Source organism: Orussus abietinus, unplaced genomic scaffold (assembly GCF_000612105.2).
Source record: "Orussus abietinus isolate OABI.00-Male unplaced genomic scaffold, Oabi_2.0 scaffold1, whole genome shotgun sequence".
Taxonomy (NCBI): Eukaryota; Metazoa; Arthropoda; class Insecta; order Hymenoptera; family Orussidae; genus Orussus; species Orussus abietinus.
This window is the reverse complement of record NW_019396017.1, coordinates 2,191,460-2,209,912: the sequence shown is the minus strand read 5'-3', so window position 1 is coordinate 2,209,912 and position 18,453 is coordinate 2,191,460. Positions and strand designations below refer to the sequence as shown.

General features: G+C 50.0%; 2 protein-coding genes across 9 annotated transcripts in view; both read left to right on the top strand.

Annotated features, from left to right (window-relative positions):
* The first annotated feature begins 44 nt into the window (after window positions 1-44).
* Window positions 45-2,929, top strand: LOC105698107 (mitochondrial pyruvate carrier 2). Its single transcript, XM_012422067.2, has 4 exons — window positions 45-288; window positions 650-690; window positions 1,626-1,822; window positions 2,174-2,929. Exons 1-4 carry the CDS (start codon window positions 204-206, stop codon window positions 2,223-2,225), a joined length of 375 nt encoding a protein of 124 aa, XP_012277490.1. The 5' UTR covers window positions 45-203; the 3' UTR covers window positions 2,226-2,929.
* A 340-nt stretch (window positions 2,930-3,269) lies between these two features.
* The window catches only part of LOC105698026 (synapse-associated protein of 47 kDa), a 49,660-nt gene continuing 34,476 nt past the window's right edge, over window positions 3,270-18,453 (top strand). For 7 of the 8 annotated variants that reach the window (XR_001103898.1, XM_012421864.1, XM_012421859.1 and 4 more), the window contains exons 1-4: window positions 3,270-3,535; window positions 6,969-7,196; window positions 7,301-7,386; window positions 13,066-13,187. Coding sequence is in view for 7 of the 8 variants with exons in the window: in XM_012421864.1 (XP_012277287.1) it covers window positions 3,399-3,535; window positions 6,969-7,196; window positions 7,301-7,386; window positions 13,066-13,187 (573 nt within the window). In the remaining variant the exon portion in view is untranslated. The remainder of the gene's footprint in view (window positions 3,536-6,968; window positions 7,197-7,300; window positions 7,387-13,065; window positions 13,188-18,453) is intronic. The other variant, XM_012421858.1, reaches the window with a different exon arrangement.

The following is an 18,453-nucleotide window of genomic DNA, read 5'->3' as shown; positions in this document are numbered from 1 at the left end:
ACGGCCCACCAGGGCATGCGGGCGATCTCGGGCGCGTAAATCGTCATTTCGAGTTTTCCCGCAAGCGCGAGCGGATCGACGCTGGGTCGCCTCGCGCCTCACACCTGCTCGGCGCGGTCCAACTTCGAACGCGGAGTGCCTCGACCTATGAAAAGGACCCTCTCGTGACACCTTTCCAAATCCAGACCACGAAGACGTGAATCATGTCGGTGATATACAGGAACTCCATGAAGACCATCGGCCAGTTCGTGCCAGAGAAACTGCAGCCTCTGTGGAAACATCCAGCTGGTAAGTCGACCGTTCGTCTGGACCGGCGCATGCGCACCTTCGGGACCCCCCTTGGCCCGCTCGATCGGTCTGCCCTCTGTGCAGCAGCGAAGGACAACCGTGTCAAGGACGCGGTCAGCGGACACTACCGGATCGAACGGGAGGAAGAGTGTCGCCCCGACACGTGTCGATCCAAACGCCCCGACGAGAAGAAATGCTGAGGCGCATGAAATTCAAAACGACGCGTTTCTGAAGTCTCAAGACGATATCGTGGTTATGGAGGTCCTAAAGAGAAACGCGATGCGCATAAAATTGTATTAAAAAAAAAATAATAATAATTTGTATATCCCAGCTGCGCTCTAATAGAGATTTCTCGTTGTAGGTCCGCAGACGATCTTCTTCTGGGCACCGGCGTTCAAGTGGGTCAGTATTATTTTCTGCGAAGAACGCTTTAACGACCGGCAAATAGGTGCGCATTTACTCGCCGATGGTAGTGAGCGCAGCGGTGGTTTCATTTACCTTCCAGTGTCAATGACTGATCGGAGAGGCATTGCCTCTCGTGGATGGGAATACAGGTGCTATTGTAATTGCGATATGACTGTACGGCCCGACAAAGGCACGCCTCTCGAATGGATTATCGTTCGCCGATACTAATTATCGCGCGATGCAAAGCACGTGCCGTGAGGTCGCTCTATAAGTGCACGGGGTGATAATGTTTCTAATAAGGTTGCACGATATCCGTATCGGCGATACGCATTCCTACCGGCGGGGACAAATTAAGTGGAATTTTCTATTTACATCGGAATACTTTTACTTTCCTTGGAAGTTAACGATTTCAAAGTCTGACATGCCCGACTCATTTATCAGAAGACCGCAGACGGTGATAGCCGACCTTGGAGGTGTCACAGAGCCATAGATAAGAGGCTGAGAGAACTTCTAAGCCGGATAATCTACTCGGTCCTGTTATCACCCCGCAAGTCATAAGGTCATTGTCGGTAATGGATGTTTCCACCGGTAAAGAAACGTCATTCCATCCCGGAGAAATCACCGGGGGCTGGTTCACGCATTTACCCGGATTATTCTCCGCGATGCGGTTCTGGATAATTATTCAAAATCGAGGAACAAGTCGTACGGGCAAATCTGCAAACTCGTTCCTGGGCGACGTTCATTTTCGGCAAATGCGGCTGCTGGCGAAATGCATAGGGAAAAAACATCGAGGAACGTTACGTAAATGCAGGATGACATTACGGTTTGTCGTTGAATACGATTGAGTATCTGTCGGCGTGTTGGACGTATATTCGCGCCATTCGCGACCCCGGCTGCGATTCGTTTAAACATTTCTAATGGCTACTTTTCAGGGACTCGTCCTAGCAGGCTTGGGCGATCTACAAAGGCCACCTAGTCAAATATCCATCAGCCAGTCGACTGCACTCGGGCTTACGGGAATCATCTGGACGAGATACTCCCTGGCCATTGTACCGAAGAACTGGAGCCTCTTCAGCGTGAATCTTTTCGTTGCCTGCACGGCGTTGTATCAAATCTCTAGAGCGATAAGGTAAACCTGGAATGGCGATATTTCTTAGACCTCGTTACCGGGCACCTCTACGTATAGAGAATTCATTCGAGTCGCGAGGAAGTGGAGTAATGCATCGCAATGAGCTTTGGCACGGCACAAAATTACGCGTCGGGGTTACGACGATGCTCGGCACTTCCCGTCCTCGGGACAATTTATATAGTTTACGAAATGAACGCCAGGACCGACGTCATTGCCCGCGATATTCTCTGTAGTTCACTGCCACGCAATGGTGGACGCAGCTCAACGAGTTACGCAATGCATGCGCAGATAAGATCGTCATTACAGTAATTATTTATGTTATAACGAATGTTGTTTTGTTTTTTTATATAGGTATCAACGTGAACAGGCAGCGAAGGAACTCGAGGCGGCGCCGGCGCAATAACCACACGTCCTGGGTGAAGACTAGAGACAATAGTAACATCATGTATTACCATCTCTCGTCCAGACTTATTGCACTGGTGTTATCGAATCCTTGGTGACGTTAGCAATTACTACATCCGTTATTCAAGAGTTCAATGCAAAGCGAACGCTGGCGCGTTACGAGAAAGAAGTAGGGAGGGAACTTTCAGTGGATCTGAAAGAGTCGTACAAATTGATCCGCGTATGGGGAATCCGCAAACTGTAAACGCGCACACTTGCGAATGAGATGTTATTTATTTTCTGTGTCTATTGAATAATTGACCGAACGGTCGATTGCTGTATATAATGTCTGAAGCGTAGCGGATTTAACTGGCAGACTGTGATACGCATTCAAGGCGCTGGAAACAAATTATATCGATATTATAACAAATTATATCGAGAGAGGTGGTATCCTTAGATCATCTTTGGTCACCGCGCAATGCGATCTCGATTAATCCCCTTAATCCGAGATTAACCATTGCTTGGTTTCGCCACCAACCGCGGAACGGGAATCACCCTCCTAGCAAATTCAAACCAAGCACCTGTCTCCGAAACAATGTACAATCGATTAAACCTGTACCAATGAATGCACAGAGGCGAGCACGAGTCTACGCGGTTCGTCGCACAACCGTTGAAATTGTTCCACAAGAATTGAAATAAAATGCCCTATTTTCAGTACCTCGTTTACAGGCAGGTTTAGCAATTTAATTTGATCCAATGCGGTGTAGAATTATCGAAAGCTACAACTCACGGCTCAAACTCTGCTTTCCTCGAGTGAAACCGAGAATTGTTATGGCCATTGTTTTTATTTTTCCCTATTATTCCCACGTTATTTTCTGTTGGACGAGTCGCCGATTCAAATGTCCCGCGCGCAGGTATCGACCTGGATCGGCGCAAGCGCGGGGGAGCGGCGGCCCGGATTGGTTCCCGGGCGCGCCGCTCGGGCAGCTGGCGCTGCCGGCGCTCGACGGTCGCTGCGCGACTGGCAGTGCGTAGTGACCCGCGCTCGGAGCATTCGGTCCGTGACAGTCCGTGAGCTGGGGTCGCGAGGACAAGTGGGCTCGTTCTCGTCGCCGCAGTCTCGCTTGGGGTCTCGCGACATCGGTGCGCAGGAGGAAGGCAGTCGTCTCCAGGGTCGAGCTCGCCCCTCGCCAAGATGTTCTCCGGCCTGACGAACCAGGTGTCCAACTGGATGGGGAAGAAGCCCGAGGACGGCGCCGAATTCCCCGCCGAGGAGAGGGCTGCGCCCGCCGGGGTCGAGGGCGACCCCGACCTCGAGAAGAAGGACTCGAGGTATTCCGAACGTCTCTATCCGGGCCCGACACAGCGGAGGTCCTAACCTCTCACGTGTCCATTCTCCTTGGTCTATCGATTCGCGTTTGCATACCGCGTTTAATATCTCGGTAAGCGCCTCCGAAGCCCCTGGCCCCTGCCAAGGCCGGCGAGGCGTATCAATCGATCGAGACACGACCCCCGGGGCCTTACCGGCGCCTGTTTTACCGACTGGCCCCGGGACGCCCCTCGATCGGTCCCAGCCTGAAACCCCCGCGTTCACGTGGTCGACGCCGACTCGGAAAAAAGACTCCTTTCCGAAAGATATTACATCTGACATTCGCATTCACCTCCTGCAACGTTGCCACGTTTAATATCTCTCGACTCCAAGCGTTATAACTGAATGCAGATACGTTTTATTACGCGCTAGGCGGTTCTTATCCGCGCTCAGATACGCGAGCTCATGCGCGAGTGCCGAATATCGACGCTGTGAGGGAATTTTTAAATTCACACCGCGGATAACTGCTGCTACTTTAAGATATCGTGGCGGATGTTAAATAACTATCTATTGTTCCTTTTCTCTCTCTTTTATTTTTTGCGATCGGGGGAAATTTCAACGCACACCGAGGACCCGTGCAGTGGACGCGCGGATGCTTCTAGAAGGATTTTGGTTATTTAGATGTCTTGCTATTTCTAGGGAATTTGGATAGGCATTTTTTTTCGTTTTTTTTCTGTACGCTTTGTATGGTTCGAAAATGCTGCCTTGCTCTATGCATGGGTCTTTGGTGGGCGGTATGAATAAATCCGACCTTTTTTTTTTGCTTTTTCTCTTTTCTTTTTCGAGGGTTTCAGGCGGGGACTCGTTTACGTGGAATGCAGCGTTTTAATCGCTCGCCTTGTGCTTCTCAATCCCCGCTCGTGCCAAGGACGACACTACGCGCTCTCCGGTCGCGGTCGATCGATTTTGACATCTCCTGAAAAGACCCGATTGGTACGGTCCTTGTCGCACTCGAGGGAACGACTCGTAGAACTCGAACTCGAATTGCGAGGTCGGTCGGTCAAGTCGAAAATTAGAGACATGCGGCAGACTCGCTGGAAATGCTTTAAAAAAAAAAAATGGCGAACACCTACGTCTGCGTATGTATATTTAAAATTAAAATCACCGCTAAGAGATATTAATCGCGGCGATTTTAATATTTCCTGCCAAAGAGGGATCTTTCCCTCCGATGTCGAATCGGTGCAGGGCTTCCGTTTTATTAAGTCGCTTGCAGCACTTTGATAGGGTGACATGTAATGCTACTTTACTTGCCGCACTTGTACTTGGGGTGCGACTCGACCTTAGGTAATCGGCGCATCGACGTAGCGAGTCGCACCTCAATTTTCCCCCCCTTATGCACATTACGTAAGAGTGAAATCCTCTTCTTTCGTTTGGCCACTTAGCCGAGGGTGTTTTCTCTTGCTCACCTAGAGGCCTGCACTCGGTGGCGATGAACCAGCACACGTATTTTCAGCACTTTAAATAGATCTTTTTTGGCAATTAGGGGGTGTGATAAGGGATTTACACGGTGTCCTTTTCATTTGCAGATCGGAGCATGCCCGCGCGCCATCTTTGAATTCGTATTTCGCTATGGCTAGGTGAATGAATGCCCTTACTTTGGTTACCCTGGGACTCACGTAGAGGAGCTATCTGCAAAATCCACGTTAATGGGTGCTGCTAAGTACCGACTGCAAGTCGCATGCTAAATGCTGCCGAGGCAAACGTCCGGGACGTGATCGGCTTCCCGATCGGCACCGTTTATGTCGGACCCCCTGCGAACCGGGAGAGCTTAATTCGGGACGAATGTTGCCGTCGTTTGCGCATTGAATTTACGACCCCCCCCCCCCCCCCTGGAAATTGAATAAGTTCCGCTGGAGCCGGGGAAACTCCGGGGCCGATTTCTTGGCCCGGAAGCCCCGGATCCTACTTTGGCCCCACCCTACCCCTGCTTAGAAATCTGCACTTGCAGTTGGCCACTCTTGGCGATACACCCTACCCTAGGATGTGCACGCTACACCCTGGGGAAGCCACGTTTAATGCGAGGGGTACCCTCCCTAGAATTACTCGGCTGCATTCCGGCTTATGCATGCGCGGCATTGCTTTCCGCGTTTTACCCCGACGGTGCGTTCCTACGGACTGTGGAAACCCTCCACGGGTTTACCGAATCCTGGAGGAGGACCAGCGACGTGTCGGTATTTTTCCTGATTTTTCTCTGTATTCTTTTGTCTTCTCTCTTTGCGGAAAGTGCAAGGGCGGTGGCGCCATGATTGCACGGTCAATCAAGGGTGCAAGACCAAGGCAGGTTAAAGTCAGTTAAAATCAATTAATGTCAGTTAAAGTATTGGTCCTTGGTCTTGCATTTGCTCGTCAATGATTTTGGTCAACCTATTTTATTTTATTTTATTTATGGCGGTCTGGTGACTTTTTGTTAAAGGACTTCCCCAAGGGTCTTTGTCCTCTGATCGCTCTCGCTGCACTCTGAGAAAAGTGCATCCTCCTCGGTTTCGACCGGGCTAACGACTCCGTTGCAGGCAAACCCCTCGCCAAGGGGCGATGCCAAAAAACCAGGGCGCAATTTTAATCGGCTTTCATCATTGCCCCGTAATCGAGTAAAGAGTAACCCGATCGCTACTCGGCAGTTTCGCGCCCGCAAAATGGATCTCGCGTTTCTATGAGGCGCTATCACTGGCCTCACCTGCAGTTATGCCCAGGAGTTGCACCTGCACCTAACTTACTCGTTTCCCTTATCGAGTTGATTCTTCGAAACGCGATGCATAGCCTGGAAATCCCCGATTTTTAGGATTCTACTCGGAGACCCGAAATTCGGAATTTTGAGACAGGGGGCGCACTTTCAATTTTTTTTTCTTTTTTTTTTGCGCATTTATTCCCGTATCCCAATTTTCGAATGAAAGACCTCTACATCGGTAACCACCTTCCTCAGGATCTACTCCAAATGAGAGGGACCGTCGCGATGAGTAAACGGGACGACGGAGGAGGATTCTGAAAACGTAATTTAAAAAATCTACCACACTCTTCCTCCCCTTCGCCGAGTGGCCGACTGTCTCTCCATGCCAGGGAGTAAAATCACCAGAAGTGATCCCCCAATTTTTATTCCTCCATCGCCGATCAAAGGGCTATCCCGACCAGCCACAACTCTAAATAAACTCGGTCCAACCGAAACATCGAACCCAAGACCCATAAAAAAGGGAATCTTCTCCAACGAGGCGTGGTCGTCCCCGTGTCCCATTAATATATTTCTCAGGATTTAATTCCACCCTTGACTTTATAATTTGAATTGTCCTCATAGTGGGAGGTTCAGAGGAGAGGTTACGGTTACGGGAAACGAAAGAGGAGGGTTGTCAAATTTTGGTTGACTCGGGGGGCGCCGTAAGAAATTCCCTGGGTTCCTGATTTCAGCCCTACTAAGGGAGGCAGCAAGCTGGAGATGCTCGCCGGGGTGAAGTCCCAGATGACGGGCTGGCTAAGTGGAGGGATCCCTGGATTGGGACGCGGAGGCGCTCCCGGGGAGGTCCAGGAAGGCGTAGTGCCCCCCGAGGCACCCGAGAGCCAGACGTCGCGGGAAAGCGTCCAGGGCTCCTCCCCCGATCACGTAAAAGACGATGACGCTAGCAGGTGGGTTGCGGGGTATGTGCGTGTTCGGTATTATCCGCTGATATATATCTAGGCCCATGTAGTGCAATTGCTATCGCCGGAAAGGGCGGTCTTGAACGTCGGCGTTAACGTTTCAGTGCGACCAGCGGTGCCGACAGCGGACCGGCCAGCCTAGGGGAAGGAACCCCCACGGAGGACAAGGACCAGCAGCCCTTCGGAGCAGGTGAGTCGGAAGGACCCCATCATTAATTTCTACCCACCATCCCTGACGTTGGACCAAGGAGCCGCCAGCCCCCAGGACTCGGGGCACTCGCGGTCGATATTTCAGGACCGACTCCGACGTCGGCGGTCGGAACGGACGATAAGGTGTTTATGAAATCTCTCAAGGAAGCGGAAGGATCCCTGGAGGGGCGTGATTTATTCGACCCAGGGAAGTGGAACGCCTCTGGAATTTTTCGCGTATCCTGAAGAACCTGCCACTAGGGCCGGTGAATGCCTGGTCTCGGCTTTTCCCCCTAGATGGGCGAGGTAATTCTTCAAAGCCGATCTGGCTGAATCGAAATGCCTGGATCGGCGCAGCTCGTTGTGGGCCACTTTCCGACTCCTTGGTGCCCCTTCGGGGAGGCTCGAGATCCTTCTTCAAGGATTATGAATGGACTCTGGAAGGTATTGGAGGATATACCGGGCTTTGGGGAGTCCTTGTTTTAGCTTCCTTTTAGGGGAACCGTAAAGTCCCCGGATCCTTTCATTAGTTTTCTTTCCTTTCAGTTCTCCTAGGTGTCCCTTCCACTTCGGGGTACGTTGCTCGTCCTTGAAGAGGACTCTTCCCGCTCCCTGGAGAGATCCTGTGGGGACTCCGGGATTTTAAGGAGTCATCCTCAAGATATGTCAAATCTCACCCTCAAGGCGACTCCTGGTTCTTTTCCTCGCCCCCGGCTCGTCGCTTTCTCGGAGTCGCCTTTGTATCGTTCACGCGTTCGTATCTGGACTTCATGTGCGGAGAGGCCGCACATAGGTACACGTTTCGAGTTCTTCTTCGCCCATTTCATGTCCCGTACAGCTCGGATACGGACGTCTCGTATTATATGGTTTCCTCGGGCCCGGCGACGTCTAAGGGACGTAAACGATTATATGGCGTCGTGCTTCTTGGACATCTGAGGCCAAGTTGGTTTTTTCGCTTTTTTTTTTTTTTTCATTTAGAATTTATTACGAGATATGCGACACGCGCTATTCCTCCGAAGGACGAAATGGCGAGGGGTATGCAACAGAATGCCAACCTTAAAAGCGCATCGCTTGAATTTCTGCATAAGACACAATCTCCATGTAAATGGAAACGCATCCGATGTTCGACGAGACTTGAAAGGTTTTACGCGATCTCGTTAACTTAACACATATGTGGTCTCCATTCCACTCGAAAAACCGCCTCGTATCCTACATTCCCCCTGTAAATCGGTTAACACCATTTTTTTATTTATACCATTTGCCACGAAAGGAAAGTCACCCCGATGCCGGAAAAACGTTCCTTTGAAAACGATAAGAGCCCTTTTCTCGCTCGTTAAGTCTGTTAACGGAGTCGCGAGTGCGAACGATCACGCGAACACGCGATCCTCAATCGCGCGAATGACGCGAGAATTGGAACGGTCGGGTAATTGAAAACGAAGGGACGATAACATCCCGTGTATTGTTCACACCCTCGTGAGAAGGGACCCCTTTACACCTAGGGGAAAAAAAATTGGAAATCGACGACACCAGTCAAGGAAAAATTGTCCCTAAATTCCAGAATCGCGAAAATGTTCAATTCAATTTTTGTAGCTAAACCGGCGATAGGAAGCGTTTTTTTTTTTTCGCGCTTTACCGTATGAGAAATTTTTATGTTTCGTCGGGGGATGAACATTTGGCCGATTTGGCCGATTCTATAGTAAAATCGGCGACGTCGTTAATCCTGGGATCGGGAGGAGCACTCTCTCTCGTTTCAAAGGGAGCCATAAAGCTTTGGGGTGATGGGCTCGTAAAGAGCGTCCCAAGACGAGGACTTAGCCGTCGCGATCCTTGGTCCACTGGCTGCCGTTAACCCCTTCGCCTAAGCAGATAACCACTCGGTAAATAGGTATGACCAGCCAGGCAGGCGGCATCCCTGGGACTCCCTCTGTCGTAAAGGATCCTCCTTATATGGTGCCAGTCGTCCTGGGGGTGTGGGATCCTTGGACCGCTGGCTGCGAATCTCTAACCCGATCCAGTCAGCCAGCGGCCGTCCTTCGCGTTGGGGGTTGGTCTATCTGCTCGATCAATACACAACTACCCCTCCGACTCCTCGAAAATCAACCGGCTACGTTCTTCTATACGCATGTCTTCTCTATGAGGACCGAGAAAAAGGCGTCGCGGTCCGTAAATCCTTTCGCGAGGGAATTTCACTCCTGATAGGATCCAGGTGATTCCCAAGTGATACCTAGTGATGATATCGATTTTATCGCGTGCGTTTTCGAGTTCGATGGGTTAAGATGGCTCCTGGGTGTGGTGGGACTCGAATTTTGACTAATTATCCTCCGGGGGGGGAGGATTTCGGAATTCTTTTTCCAGGGAATCTGACGTGGGGAAATTCTACACGAGGGTGGAACTTCTCGTTTTATTCCGGGAATTTAATTGCTGTAATTCCTGGGGGCGAGCCTTCCGCCTCCTAGGCTCGCTTCTCGTGATTAGGTCGAAGGGTGACACCCGGGGGATAGCTGGTGATATCGAGTTGAACGTGTCCGACTCGAAGTTTAGAGGGTCGTTCGAGTCCTCCGCTGACCCTCGGACATGGTAAATTGGACCTCCAGTACGATCTCGAATTTTCCCCCAATTATTCCTCGGGGGATGATTTCGGTACCAGGGTAGAATTTCTAGGGAATTCGGTACTGCGAAATCCCCCAACCAAGGTGATATTTTTCATACCAGTATTCCGGAGAATTTCCCCGGTGTAACGTGGTCGGGGTGTAAAATTCAAGTTATGGGGAAGGGCCGGTGGACCCGAGAAGGTGAATCCCCCAGGATATCGATCCCTCGGAGGGTGACTCCCCCAGGAGCGACTACTTTTAACTTTCTATTAAATAACGAAATCGTTTACTCGGTGAGGTTTAGTGCCGCCTCGGAGACAATGGGAACGGTAACGACGCCCTCTTTCTGGATTCGCAATAACGCCGACACACCCCCTGGCTTGATGGGGTTTTAAACCGATTTTAGTCTGCTTTTGACTCTCCAAGATTTACGCCGACGCTGGATGAATCTCCCCATTTACCTGATCGAGCTCAATCCCTGATTGAAAATGCCTTCCTGGTCCTGGGATTTTTTTTTTTTTAATTTTCACATGAAGGGGTCGGAAGTCAAAGGAGGACCGCCGAGTTATCGGACGTCCTTCTACTTGGAATAGTTTCACCAGGTGATATCGGTCAGCTGGGGTAACATTGAAAAAGCCAATGTAGATTGCCGTGCCTCTTCTCTCCTCGCCCGTAATTGACACGAGGTCGAATGAGCTCCATCGATTCGGTTCGACTAAACGCCCCAGAGAATCAATGGGTTATTAGGTATCCTTCAATTTCAGGTAATTCCGATCTGGTTTGATTTCAATTCCGCGATGTTTCCTACGGTCTCGATAACTCTATGCAATTTCGATGCCCCCCTCCCTGCCAATTTTAATACCTCTTCCGTAGGTCGAGATGGATTCGCATTTACACCGAAGCTCTTTTTACACCCCGCGGAATTAACGGAACCTCTGGGAAGCCTCTTCGGCGAAACTTCTTCCCGCCTCTCGGTGGGAACTCGAAAACTCTTCCTCTCGCCGCCGACCTGAGTGCACTTCCGCCTTTTCCGGAGGATAAGTTTGAACCGCGACTCGATATCGAATGTCTCCCTTTATCATCTCGATCCTTCCGCCCCTGGAAATCGGAAAAAGACATGAGCGTTTCATCTCTAAGGACCCTCCACCTTGCCTAGATTTTCGAGAAACAATTTTTTAATGATCCGGCATGCCCAAAGACAATGGAGCCGCGACTCGATATCGAATGTCTTCCTTTATCATCTCGATCCTTCCGCCCCTGGAAATCGGAAAAAGACATGAGCGTTTCATCTCTAAGGACCCTCCACCTTGCCTAGATTTTCGAGAAACAATTTTTTAATGATTCGGCATGCCCAAGGACAATGCAGCCGCCATGTTTGCGATCCCCTGGATTCCTGAACCTGCCCTTTATGGCGTGCAAACCTATTTATCGACCCGCGTTTACGTTTAATCAGCCTGCAGAAAAAAGTAGTACACATTGTGCTGGCCGGCTTAACTTTTCATAAATCCGGCGTACCTCCGGTTTTCCTTTTGTCGAGCACGCTAATGCGATGACAAGATAGGAGAGCCCGACGTTGACTGAGCGTCGTAATGCCTATTATTAAATATTACGTCCTCCTGTTCCTCTTTCAGTTTGCCGTGCCTTTTCCAGGGTTTATCTCCGGCATCTTGAAAGGACATAGCTCGGTAGTACTCGGAAAATCGGGTAATCTCTGCCGTATTTTCGAGTACATCCCGGCGCTCCGAGGGAAACTGGATTATTGAGAGCCATCGAAAACTTCCGCACGGCGGAGGTCCACCGAGCTGATAGAATCTCCACCTGGGGAAAGTTGAATCCCGCTGCGATTTCGTTCCGTAGGAAACGTGGCGGAACTTCCGGCCGCGTCCCGAGAGGACGCGCTCCGTCATCCTGTCAGGATTCGTATCTGCCCGTCTCCTCGCACGTGGATTTACCTCGGAATTTCCTCCCAGGACCTGGAGGACCTTTTCCCCCAGGGGTCCGGACTCTTCTTCAGGATGTCTAATTGCCCGTGAACGATCCTTTAGATCCCGCTCGAGATTCCTGTTAATCGATGTCGTTTCTTCCCTGAGGTTTTCCCGTCTCTATCGAGATGTATTCAGAGCGATGGCTGCTCTTTTAAGGGCCATAAAAAGCCGACCTTTGATTGGATTATGAATCACTGAAATTATTGGATATCTCTGATAACGCTTAAGTGCTCGAATCTATCCCTATCAACGTTAGTTGGATATTGGTAGGTCGTGGAGGTTTTGTGTTGGACCGTTTAAAAATTAATTAGCCCGTCTTCAACCCGTAATCGGTAACGTGGGTAATTATTTTCGATGCGGTCTTCGGTGCATTCATTAGAAACACCTTCGCTGATTGGATGCTGGATGCAAAACGGGTGTTTCGATGCCCGGCTATTCTGTCGGATATCGATTACTCTCGTTTGAAAATGTCGATATCGGGGCTAAAGGTGGACCTATCAGTTTCTGAGCCTGAAGGGTTTCCGTCGACTCATCGTACAGGGGTTCAGGGAGCGAATTTTACTCCCTTAATGTACTCCCCGAAGTTAAGGGGATGTGAAAGTGACATACGAGGGGTCAATCGTTCGTGACACCTTTCTTCCAACTGGGTGTACCTAACCGTTGTCAAACTTTACAACGCAAATACAGAGGCTGCAAGGAATGTCCCAACACTCGTGAAATTTCATTTTTTTTAATTTTCTTCTCTGTAAAGAGTAAAGAAAATAATTGCTTTAAATTGAAATCTCATTCAAGACCTTCCTTACAGCCTCGATATTCACGTTGCAAGGTTTGATACGTCTCGGAACCCTTAGTGCGGAGAGAAAAGTATCGTAAAGGAAATCTCTTTGACTGAACTTTTGCATCGCCTTAATCATGATACTGAGGAGTATAAGGACTTCCGTGTCCTGGCCTTTGGAGGCGTCGCTGGCGCCTGGGAAAAATCCAACCAGCGTCCCTGCTTCCAGAACAATGTTCTTCTCGAAAGGTGCACTATTTAATTAACAGTAAGTACTCGTTAACGTATCGGTGTTAATTGCGCCTCTTATCTGCTTTCTGCCCGTACAGTCTCGACGAAGGCGCTGGCAGGAGCGAAGAGCCTTGGCGGATTTTTGTACAGTGCCGTGAATAAAGCTGGGAAAACGGTCGTCGAGGCCAGCGTGAAAATCAAGAAGACCGTCGAGGAGAACGTGAGTGTGCTTTTCATGATTTTTAAGCTCTTTACGGCTCATTCACCGTATGCGGCGCGCCCTCGGCATTTTCCCCTAAACGGTCCACCCCGGTGGGTGGCAGTTTCCTGTTGCTGGTCTTCTGAAAGCCAGCAACGAAGGCCCGAACGCGAAAGGGACTTCAGCGAATCAACAGGAAAATAAAAGGTCGAAGAGAATGCTGCGCTCTCTTTCCCGGCTCCTCGAGTTTACTCCTCTAATGTAACGAGATAACGAGAATATTTCCCGGCGTGGTCTCGCTCTGAAATGCCTTTACTTGCGAAATTCTGGAAAACATTCTTCGAGTTGATCTTACCTCGGGGCGAATTCTTACGCGGTGTTTCGCACAGAAATTTCTCCGCATTGCTAGGGAAAAAGGAAGGAACGAGGAGGAACGCTTTGGATAGTTTAAATTGAATATCTCTGTATCTTTGGGGGAGGTTAGCGTTCTCAGGGGAGCGATTGTTCGGACATTTCAAAGGGTTCCTGGTGATCTGTTATCACCCTCTCTCGCCTTGTCAAAGTGGTGTACTCGGTGGACCGTGCGAATTTGGTACACATATTATCCGTGCGTCCCTTCTGTCGAATTGAACCATTTATACGGATCTGGGTTTACACCCAGAGCCGCCTCCTCCGTCCCCGTTATTCCCGATTCCTCGCCCTAATCCTGGCGAACAACCAGACAACTCGAACATCCCCACCTCGGATCCGTGGGAACTTCTCGAGGACGTATTACTCGTCATACTCAAACGAGACGTCTCGTTGAAGTTCTCTCTCATAGCTTTTCGCAGGTGGAATAATAAAACGGGCCGAGCTGAACGCGTCTCCCCGAGGGACATAACCTCTCTTTACGAGTTCCCCAGGACTCGTAACGTATACGAACGGGCTTTTCTGTAAATTTGACAAGCCATTCGCGAAACTACGGGGGCATGTAACATAATGCATGCCGAAATGGGAAATTGAAATTAAAAGGGAACACGAAATATCCTGCAATATATGGCCCCCTGGACCCAGAGATGCTGCAGAGAGCAGGTCCGATCGCACGCCGGCCATTATCACTAGCGTCAGCCAACAAGTGGAAAGAACGAGCTAACCAACGTCCGGCGCGGCCGGCGAAGTAGTAACATGCCCAGCACGATCAGACATTACGGGACGGGGGCACGATCCTGCATTTATTCCCCAGCCTGGGAATAAATCGTCCCCTGAGGAAGTTCAATGATTCAAGCCTCTAACTGATAGACGCGGCGGATTTTGAAGAGCACCGAATAAATGGGGAAAAAAATCATCGAAGAACCATCAGGAAAAATGGAATGACCTAGAGCGGTGGAAGGAGTAACCGGTAGCTTAGTGATTCAAGCCAGGAGACGTAATAAGAAGTAACGTTCCCCTGGATTAAGAAACAGGGTGGACCATCCTCTGGGATACGGAGCAGAGTGGCTGTATGTCTGACTATACATCCACCATCATCACTAGTGTCGACTAACAAATGGAATGAACGAGCGAAATAGTAAAGCTGGGATGGTCAGAAGTTACCAGGCAAAAGTATAGGCACGGGTTGAGAAAACCCACGCGGAAAAACGCGGATTAGGGAACCCTGGATTGAGAAAAAAAAAAATAGATCATTTTTCTCATAGAACGCAATTATAAACGACAGCTCGTCTGACTGCACATTGACTAACGAGAGAAACAAACCGTGTAAACGAAGTAGAAACGTGCACAAAAGGGTCAGAGGTTGCCGGGCGAGGGTGCGGAGTGCGTGAACGCACCGGAGCGATGCATCACCCGGTGCATCGAGGTGCGTGAGGAAACGCACGCACGTGCAGGGGGTGCACGCGGCCGCGTTACACGGCCTACCATCCGCACGTACAACCGCGAGACTACGGCCAGTTGGTATTGATCCAAAGCCACCCCCTCGCACGGACGCACCCACGACTGGCGTCGGGACGCCGGGACACGGGGTTGACCCGTGCAAGGGGTGGCCGTGATATCGCCGACGTGCCCATATCGCGGGTGCATCTTCGTGCACCGCCTCCGGTAATTAATCGATGCCGAGGACCTTGAACTTTCTCGCACCTTGCATACAAGGCGAGAAGGTGCACGCGGACGTCCAGGCGATGGGAGTCATTGATGCGTACCTTGGGACATCTTGCATGCAAAAATGTCCCACTAATCCGGGAGCGGACGGTTGTAGTTGGATCTGTGAATTACCAACTCCCAGAAAGCTCCCGCAACGCATTTCTAGGGTGCGTTGAGTCGCAGCATCCCGCAAGTGTCCGGAGATCGATCCGGAGGAGCCTTGAACGCCGCCCTTACGCGTGCACCCGACGTCCACGTGGAGGCAAATTGGATTTCTTGGATACCCTCTCATCGAGTGCCATACACTGCACGTAGGGGCACGACCAGGAGTTAGATAGGTGTCGAGAGGATCTTCCTTGCTCCGTGGGATTACAGCCCTGGAAAAATTCCACTCGCACCTGGCGGAGATTTTACTGCGCGTCCGAGGCGCGTAAACCGTGGAAATGAAAAATTCCCTCGGACGCGCCGAGGAGTGTTTTGAAGCCTGGCCGCGGATTTCTTCGTTTTTCATTCCGCGGTGGTGTCTCTGGCCTTTCCGTGGATCCCGGAAACCCCTCCACTCATTTTTGTCGGCCTGCGTTTGACTCATGTGCCCGTGAGAGGGGCTCGTTAGCCATTCGTCTCGACGCCGTGGAAGTGGGCGCCCTGCACGAGGTGTTTTACTTTACTGCTCCCATATCGTGCACCCGGGTGTCAACGGTTAACGAAACGTGGACGGACCGCCGCCGACTGGGCAATCGTGCGAGCATCTTTATGCATCGGAGACCCCGCAATGCGCACCCCGTTATCACGGTGATAAATCCTGGCCGCAACCTCCGCTCGGCATTGTCTCGAGTCGCCGTCATAGACACGCGAATGCACTTTGGTTCACGAAGACTCGATGGTACCCCCGTATCTTCGGCAGGAAATGGCCCCTGTTAGCGACGTCGACGCCTCGACGCGGGTATGACAACCTGTACACGCTCTGAATTAGCATGACACAATATGTCGCGTGGACTGATACCTTAAGGGCGTCACAGAACATGGCCGACCAGTCCGAGGGGACTCTCCGATGCCGATAACGACAGACATGCCCAACAAACCGCACCATTTACCATTTACCACGCATCTACGCAACAATTGATAAGACCTGATACAAGGAAAGTACAGAAGTTCTGCGTTCAAGCAGCAATTATCCCATTCAATCGGCATGTTCAATGAGAGCAACTTCGAGATCTACCCCAGGTGTTTTAATTGCGGGCTGTACCTGGCATGCAGGGAGCGAATGCATTACCCCATTGAGCATTATGCAGGAGCATTGCGGTGATTAATTGGTGCACTCCTCGAGCCTTGAACTTCCTTGTACCGAGTCTTCGCCTTCATCTGAGATGGGGGACTGGAACACAATTGATTTCACGGCCTCGTATCTTCGGGCGGCCTTAGACCGCGTGTCTGTAGACGCATTACGGGGACGGTATATCTTCCAGCATATGTATCGCACGTAGACCGGGTACACGTTGACTCGATACGTATATACATTGCCCTCTGGGCGTTGCAGCGTGACAAAACAGAGCGTTGCGGTAAGGGAAGGCGTCGCGACGCCGATGCTCGCCGACATGCCGATAACATGGCGTCTACACGCATTGGCGACCGCACACCGAACCACCGCAAACCTTGCAGTAATTAATTCACGCACAGGACCTCGAACTAAACATCCCTCTGTCCCATCTCCGTAATCGCGATAAAGTTCCACTTGACGCGAAAAATGTTATTCAGGAATTTTCTGAAAATCCAATTTTATGTCACGTTGTATTATATTAAGTGGCCGTAAATATTGTGGCTAGAAATATTTTCATTGTAGTTTTTTTTTTATTCTTGAAGTTTCATTATATTTTTTTATTCGGTTTTTTTTTATTCAGATGACTCGATTAGAGTCGCTTCAATTTGGAAGATCCGCACCAACGGACGATCGTTCCTCCAATTAAGATCATCTCTTCGCACTGTGTACCCTTCATACATGGCCCCAGGCCGGAAGGCTCGTTTCACCTGCGATATCGTGTGCTTTATGGTCAGTTTTGGACCTTTATGCACTCGTTTCGAGCCCGTTTATACGCATCTCGCTTTCACGTCGATAAACCCCCGCGGAGTACATATCGCTTTGCACCGCCGATCTGTAACTAGACCAGCAGAATTCTTTTTTTTTTCCCTACATTTTCATGTTTTCTCCCTTTCACTGGTTTTTACTGCCGAGTGCCTAAAAATGGTCGCCACGTTTTTTATCTTTCGGGAGATGCGCTGCGAAAACATTTTCATTGGCCCTGAGAAATATTTCTTTGAACAGTACCCAAGAAGTACTTTAATAATTCGAGGAATATTGACTTCGATAAACTGGAATAAATTGCATGCAATGTTTTTTCGGAATTGTGACTATTTATTAGAGATTATTCCAAGCAAATAATTATTATTCGAATGAATGGAATTTTTCTTTGGTTCAATGCATTCTTTTTTTTTTTCACGGGGTAACGAGATAATCGATGTTATGTAACGTGTACAAGGTGGTTTGGAGACTTCATATCTATGTTTACACTGTGTTCCCTAGTCGCCATTAGACCCGTGTGATGGTTCTTATCGATCCTGATAATCGGTATTCCTTTTCATCGCGAGCTACCCCTTTTTTATCAATTCCGCCCCATGAGCGTGTCATCCCCTCGTAACGGAATACACGCGTTGATTGTGCGATTCATGACTCTCCGCGATCCCTTTTCCGGTCGATACTAATTTCTCGTTGGTCCGGAAAAACGGATTAAACGGATGGCCACCCAGTGGCATTTTTCACATCCCTAAGGTTTACGAGCAACAATTTCCCGCTAACCTCGGCTACGGTTTCCAAGGGATTACGAGCGCGAGTCATACGCGTGGAGAGCTTTTAATCAATGTTTGATAAAACAACCATGTACCGCTTTCGAGGCGGAAGTTTCCGAATCGCCTTTCAGGTGCATCGGCGTACTCTTCGAAGGAAAATAGGCGTCTTTATGGGGATGACGGAATGTCGACGTCACTTGCACCGCTTTTCAAAACGATACTCTATATGGGGGAGTTTATCCGCAAATTTAATGTCAGCTTTAATCAAGCCCCTTCCCCATTTTACCGTCTGCAGTGGACGCTGTAAAAGCAGGAATTTATTGCAAACTAC